Source organism: Meleagris gallopavo, chromosome 19 (genome assembly GCF_000146605.3).
Source record: "Meleagris gallopavo isolate NT-WF06-2002-E0010 breed Aviagen turkey brand Nicholas breeding stock chromosome 19, Turkey_5.1, whole genome shotgun sequence".
NCBI classification, from domain to species: Eukaryota; Metazoa; Chordata; class Aves; order Galliformes; family Phasianidae; genus Meleagris; species Meleagris gallopavo.
The window spans coordinates 8859162-8866172 of NC_015029.2; the positions used below are offsets into that span (position 1 = coordinate 8859162).

The following is a 7011-nucleotide window of genomic DNA, read 5'->3' on the forward strand; positions in this document are numbered from 1 at the left end:
CAAGAAAACAATGTTAACTTTCACTGATCTCCTCTCAGCATGGATCAACCTGAAGACAGGCTGCTCAGCTATGAGTGGACAAAGATCTATTCACAGTGTGAACACTGAAAGGAGAGGGACAATTGCATATGGCCAAGAAGGACAGGCAGGAAAGCAGAACTCTACAGTTTTAGTTACAGCTCTTCCTCTAATAAGTTGTTCAGCTGTGATATATTGTGGCATCTGCTGTTAGCCAAGTAAGGAGCATGCATCTATATCTAGGGTACAGAAGTAGAAAAACTTGAATTGTTGTACAGCAAAAGCTGTCAAATGAAACATCTGGACATAACACTAAATTAAATATTACTTTAAGGTAGAAATGACATTCTTTTCTTTCCTGTCAGAGTTTGCCACTTTCTCAGCTGTATATATTCAGTGAAGTTCTTCAAAGAATATTACTCTTCAGCAATCTAGACTGTCCAACTGGTGTTTTAATGAAAAAAGCCACTATCTGACAACTGAGTCTCATTTCAATAATTTCTTAATTCAGAAATGAACGTTAAAACACGTGGACAAATGGACAAAACCCTAGTTCTTTGCAAATTTCCCCGGGGCATACAGAACTCTGTCCAAACCTGGTAATCAAATGTGCACCGCTGATCTGCCTCTTCTTTTGGAGTCCGCAGGTCTTCCAGGCTCTTAGCCTGGCTGAGAGTCTGAGGCTGTGTTTCTACTTCTAAGTTAGGGAAAATGTCTTCAAGGAGGTTGATTTCTGTGGCGTTGCTGGAGAGGAGAGGGCTTGGAGGAAGAGGCTCTTTTGCCTTTTCTGGACTGACAGCCTCTTCCCCATCAGCACTATCAGATTCTTTCAGAGCCCGGTATGGCTGAGGCCTACAAGACAGGAAAACAAAAATCATGCTGCAGATGACTGTCTTTCTCTTATTTTTAAAATCAATTATTTTCCAAGGAGCTGGATGGCTCAAACAAACTGTTTTTGGGTAGGAAAATGCAGCATACAGCATCTCATGAACAGCAGGCATGTGAGCAAAATGACTGAGGGCAGACATACAAAGATGACTTTGGCACTCAAGGAGTTTTCAGAAGAAAAAAAATGGAAGATGGAAGTACTTGGAGGAAAGCTGTGGTGATGCAGTTACAGACAGACTGATAAGCCAAGTCTCCCAAAGCAGGAATAGCTGGATGCCAGCTCTCTGCTGTGACAGCCTGGCCCTTCCCACCCAGGCAGATGGCTGTTCCTGTGCTCAGGCCTTGCACACAGGAAGTCAGAGCAAGCACACCACAAAGTGCTCGTGTTCTGCAGCCACTTACATTCTCAGTTTCAAGCTAACTCAGCATAAAACATAATTCAGTGTTTTCCTGCAATAATTGGGAACACTGTGCAGAGTTCCAATGTTTGTACTGGTGTCATGTTATCAAGAAACACCACAATCCATTATGGAGACACCTATTTTACATTTACAGCCAAGGCCGAGTTAGCAAGATGCTTTTCTTGTACATACCTCAGCAAAAAGAAATGAACAACAGCAGATTTGCATATAGGTTCTGTGTACAGAGAACAGCAGCATAATGCACATCCAATTAATAACAAGAAGTGACATACATATCTGCAGTGATTGGCATTTGACTGGCAGTCAATTTTACCATGGCATTTAAACAAGGTTTCAATTAAAAGAAACTATTTGTGAGATCTCCAAAGACAAGGATAATATGGAAGAACCCTCCTCTTCTTTCCGTATCTTATTATAATACATCCTTATCACACAAATTTATAAAGTCCTTCCTTCCTTCATCAACAAATAAGTAGTAGGCAATCAGCTAGCAACACATGAATGTAATAATGTAAGTACCAGACAGCTGATGGTACACGTCCTCAGGAAAACAATGATCTTGCAAATCTCGATTGTATCTTTAATCTCTCACATTCTGCAAGCTCATCTGCTAAGCATGAAATCACACTGCAAAATTACCGAAGCACTGAAGAACCCTGCACACAAACCCAACAAACAGCTTGCTATTTCTTGTACAATTCTATGTCAGGTTGTACTCAAAACCCTTGTAGGACCCCTGCATGGTGACTGCTCTGAGTCACAGAGGAGCTGGTACCCGAGGGAACACACAATTGGAACTGGAACAAGCTGATGACCGCACTGAAATAAAGCTCACAGGACAATCCAAAAAGCACAGTTAGCACTGTACGAGGAAGAATGGCAGAAGGTTTGGACAGGAACACAAGCAGCACACTGGAACAGAGGGCAAGTGGAAGGAACCTCCTACAGAGCTCAACTCGAATGTAACGCAATAAACTGTGCATTACTGCATAGTGTTTCATGCAGAAGCATATTTTTGCATGCCTTTAAATATGAAAGCAAGCAGGAGAAATGCAGAACATTCATCAAGTGTTGTACAAAGACTGCAAGATTATTTTCAAAATTGCAAGAAGCAGGCATCCTGACCAATGCAAAAACCATTGTTTAAAGACTGAATTAATACAATGAAAGAATAAAGGATAGACCATTCAAAAGGAGCAGAGAAGAAAAAGTTTTCAGAGAAGCCAGATACAGGATCCTCTTCCTGCTGAAATTCATCATCAGAAGAGTCCTCAGAGAGGAAGACTGTATAGTGTCGCATAGGCTTTACAAGGCTGAGGGAAACAGGGAGAGAAAAGGAAGTTATCAAGTTGTCACATTGCAGGCTGCAGAGGAGAGAGAAAACCAAGTGATTCATAGGTCTAAGTAATTTCTGAACGTGACTGAGTGCCACTGCAAAGAGCTCTGCAGACATGTGTGGAGCTGTACTTTCTAGGCAGAAAATAAAACCTTGGGTTTTCTAGGGTTATCTAGTTGGGTAGGGTGCTAAGACCTGCAATCAGATCCCTGTTGCAATAAAAGCCAATACAGAAATCCACAATTCTGCCCACAACATTTTGTCAGTCACATACCACTGCGAATATCCCAGCTATTGTACTGAATCAAAACGTACATCATGACTGACGATTGAGAGGGGAGCTTAGTTTTGCTAATACTGAGGTCCGCAATAAAGTTTGTTACTTCAGTGTAAGCAGCATCAGGCTCATCGTGAGGAACAAAGGATAGGTCACAACCCTGTAAGCAGTGTAGAACAATGGTAATATATCTCACAGCTATGTACATCACAGATAAGAAGAGAATACACTGCAGAAGAGGACCAAAAGCACAGGAAGAAAAAGAATTTGATTTGTTACCTTTATAGTACAGATATAGTTGCTCCTGTATTCATAATCAGCCTTCAGTGTTTCTTAGTTCTTTGGTCTAATTGTTAAATAACTGTGTAACTGTTCTGAGAAACAGTCCCAAACATTAGGTCAGAAAAAGAGAAGTTGGACACTGCGAGCGACAGCTCAAGGGGACCCAAACTGCCACCGTGAATAAATGTTATTCACAATCAGGTCAGAGCTAATTAATAAAAAGTCTAAAATAGCGGTGGCAGCAGACGCAGCTGATAGTGTTAAATCATAGTCTGTGGTACTCCAATTAAAGCTGTTGCATAGCTGTCCTTTTCCTCTCATGCTATAATAGGCATCCAGGGAAAGAGAGGGAGCTGCCACTGCATTAGGAAAAAAATTGCCATTTTTTTAACTTTTTTTTTTCTTTTTGCTAAAAGGGAGACTGCTATCCAAAGGCTTCAACTTGCATTAAAAAATCCATCTAAAGTAGTTTTAGAAAGCAAAGATGCTTAAAGAGTATACAGATTTACATTAGAATCTCATAGATTTTTTTTTTTTTTGAACTTACATACACACACACAGCTTTTTCTCTTTGCAGAGTAAAATAACATTTAATACGAAGCAAGCAAATTTAGAATTGTTTTCCAGAAATAAGAGCGATGCTGAATGCCCACTATCTGTGCCAGGCCGTACGTCTGGCAATGGCACACAGCACATCTCAGGTGCAGCTGCCCTGGCAGCACCGCCTCTGATAGCTTTTGTTTGCCTTCCGACCACGCCAAATTCAAACGTATTGTGTCTGTGTGTGCGTATGCACAAAACTAGCTCTGAGAAGTAAGATTTCTTTTGCTAGTTCATCATTTGCCCCTCAGTGCAGATCAGTGCAATAGGATCACATTTATAGTGAGATAATATGCACCGCTTTTGCTGCTGTGGCAAGACTCCTGGAAGTGGGATCTCCTAATTAGAAAAAAGAAAGCACTTCAGCTTCAGTGTCAGTGTTCTCCGAAACAGATTTTGGCCAAAGATAAGGGATGAACAGTTTAAAATTGTCCAAGTTTAAATTTTTTATTAGCTTGAGGCAGTGGAATCCAAAAAAAGTACCTATTCCCTCATTAACCCAATTCGCCAACTCTCCTGCAGTCTGCCACCCACCACTTGCTAGGATTTCATACACAAAGAGCTGTCTCTGAAAGGCAGGTCACAGCAAGCCCGGCTACAAGGCAGGCGCTGCTGCAGCCTTAGAGGGAAGAAAGGATGTGTCCGTCACAGCTACAACCCTCATCATCTCCACATGACTGCACCAGCTCCTGCCTACCTAATCTCTTAGCTGAGTTACCATGCAGATGACTTGCTGATCTCTTTCTAATGTTTAGTTTAACATGTCTTCGGTTAGCACTAGCATATGACAGTACTGACAGCCGTGGCTGTTCCTTTTTAAATATCATGTCAGAAACACAGTGCAATAAAGCTGGGGATGCGCTCCATGGCTCTGCGTACCATTATGATAGTATGGGTTTCTTTTTTAATGAGGAAGATCTGCATCTCAGGAGCTTTTTTCATGTGTCAGGATGCATGGACAAATCAGCAGCACATCACACTGGCCAAAAATGAAATGCTGACAAATGTAGATATTTCAAATTTAATTGACACCTAAATGTACTTGAGATAGAAAAAATACATACTGAAAATGTGAGTACAGGATTTGGACATTAATAAGGAGAACTCTGTAATAATTTTAAAAGATAGTTCAGTTACGAAAAAAATAAATTTGTGTATTTTATCAACTGTTTGCTTTTTCCTGATTACAGAAATGATGATACAGTGGAGTAACGTTGGACTTGATGCCATTGTTCTCCTGAAAAGGGCTTCCCAAATTTGAGGAAGGATTTATTCTTTATATTTTAAAGAATACCTGTGCCACTACTCCAGGGAATCAAGGAATTTGTCCCTCTTAGACAGTAAAATGAAAAGAATGAGGGTTTTGGATGCATTGGTTTTTTCTTGCCAGTATGAAATAAGAGATTTGGGACTGAGGGGATTGCCCCATAATTCTTCACTACGAACAAAGCACAGACCTATCCCTGGAATTCCTTTCTGCATATTCAGCACACCTGAGTGTGAGCTAATAGGAACAGTAAAATATTTTACTTTTTAAAGTGACACTTAGCATACTGTGAATCTTCACAGAAGCAGAACAGTCCAAGAAAAATTAAAATATTAGCATAAAGCATATTTTTAAGTATTAAAAAATTATATCATGAGTAATCCAACCAGATAGCAGAAATCACGAGCTGTGATCACTATGAGCAGTAAGGGCAGGTAACTGTTTCAGAGTTTGACTCAACTTTCTATGCATTTTCTACAAAGTTAAAAAAAGGAACAAAGGATTTAAAGTGGGAACAAGCTGGATGACACCTCTGCCTGCTCTGACAGATCTAGATGCAAGATTCTACAAAGCCATCTCACATTTTCATCCTATTTCTCAATAATAAGTACACATTCACCAATTTCCCCTACAGATATCACAGCCGTTCTCTCTTACAAAGGCAAGCTGCACACATTTGGTAGGTAGATGGCAGAAATAAGCACCAGAATTGTTTCTTGCAAAATATCCTACAGGAAAAGTGGGAGAGACAGGAAGGAATCTGGGAAGGCTCCCAAAGGTTTTTGCTTGGCCATGTACAAAGAGCACGACTGCTCTCAGTGTGCAACCTCCCCACTTGCTGTCCTTTTGCTGGGCCATCTGCGTTCTTGGCACCACCTTTATTGAATGTAGCTTTTTATAAATCAATTTTCTCGTGGCAGAAGAATCAAAGCCATGCAACCAATCTATCTGCTACAGTCTACAGGACTGTCCTTTGGATTCCAGCCAACCCTATTCAAACGAGTACTTGCGGGTTTAGCTTTTTCCTAAGCAGAGACCCTTGCTTGAAGTGATGCCTTCAAAAGCTTTACAGTACACAAATTCTGTGTGGCAGAGCTTCGAGAGCCTGGTTACATCAACTGGAAGTTAATGGGCTTTATGAGCCTGTATCATTTAACACAGCTATCATGCTGACTTCATGCTACATTCAGTGTAATAACCTACTATTGCACTGCAGTCTAATTTCATTCATATGATATAAGAGAAAACCATTAGCTTCTCTAAGTCCTACAGGAGTTCTGGAAAGTCATAATGAACTGCTGCAGCACTGACACAGGTTTAGCCAGCCCAAGACCCTTTTGACATGCTGTTAATTGTGAGCCTGACCCTCTGATTTCCTATTTTAATTTCCTCCCACTCTGCATGCCCTAGATGCCAGCTCCTCAGTAAGCCAGTACTTAGAGAACAGATCCTAGAGCTCTCTGGAAGCCTATTCTACACTTAATAGTTAATCTTGCAGTGGTGTAAAAGAGAGCTCTTGAAAAACTGCTTATCTGTAAAAAAAAATGTGACACCTTATTTCTGTGAACAGCTAATTTGTATTTAAGGAGATATGTCCACATGTTTAGTATTGCCTCAAATGGTAATTCTGTGTTTTCTGAGCTCTCAACGTCTTCCTGCTTAATAATATTTTTTTTAAACAATACATTTTAGATTTAATGGCAATTTGGAAGAATCTTTGTACATCATAAACCTTGCTTTTTTATCTAATTGCAAAACAAAACAAAAACACCATGTTTCTATTGAAATGGAAAGAAACTCACTGAAAATTGTAATGGGGGGAAAAATAACTTCCATCAGCTCTTCTAAATGTGAAGGTTTAACAAGATTCCCATCCTCCTGCATTTTAATCGAAGACTGGTTAGAAAATGAGCACATGTAT

General features: G+C 40.2%; 1 protein-coding gene across 8 annotated transcripts in view; it reads right to left on the bottom strand.

Moving 5' to 3' along the window:
• The window catches only part of DENND1A (DENN domain containing 1A), a 174690-nt gene that overhangs the window by 3220 nt on the left and 164459 nt on the right, over positions 1 to 7011 (bottom strand). For 6 of the 8 annotated variants that reach the window (XM_031556243.1, XM_031556244.1, XM_019621530.2 and 3 more), the window contains 2 exons: positions 2513 to 2641; positions 615 to 870 (listed from right to left, as the gene is read on the bottom strand). In XM_031556243.1, coding sequence (XP_031412103.1) covers positions 615 to 870; positions 2513 to 2641 — 385 coding nt within the window. The remainder of the gene's footprint in view (positions 1 to 614; positions 871 to 2512; positions 2642 to 7011) is intronic. The other 2 variants (XM_019621533.2, XM_019621534.2) reach the window with 1 other exon arrangement.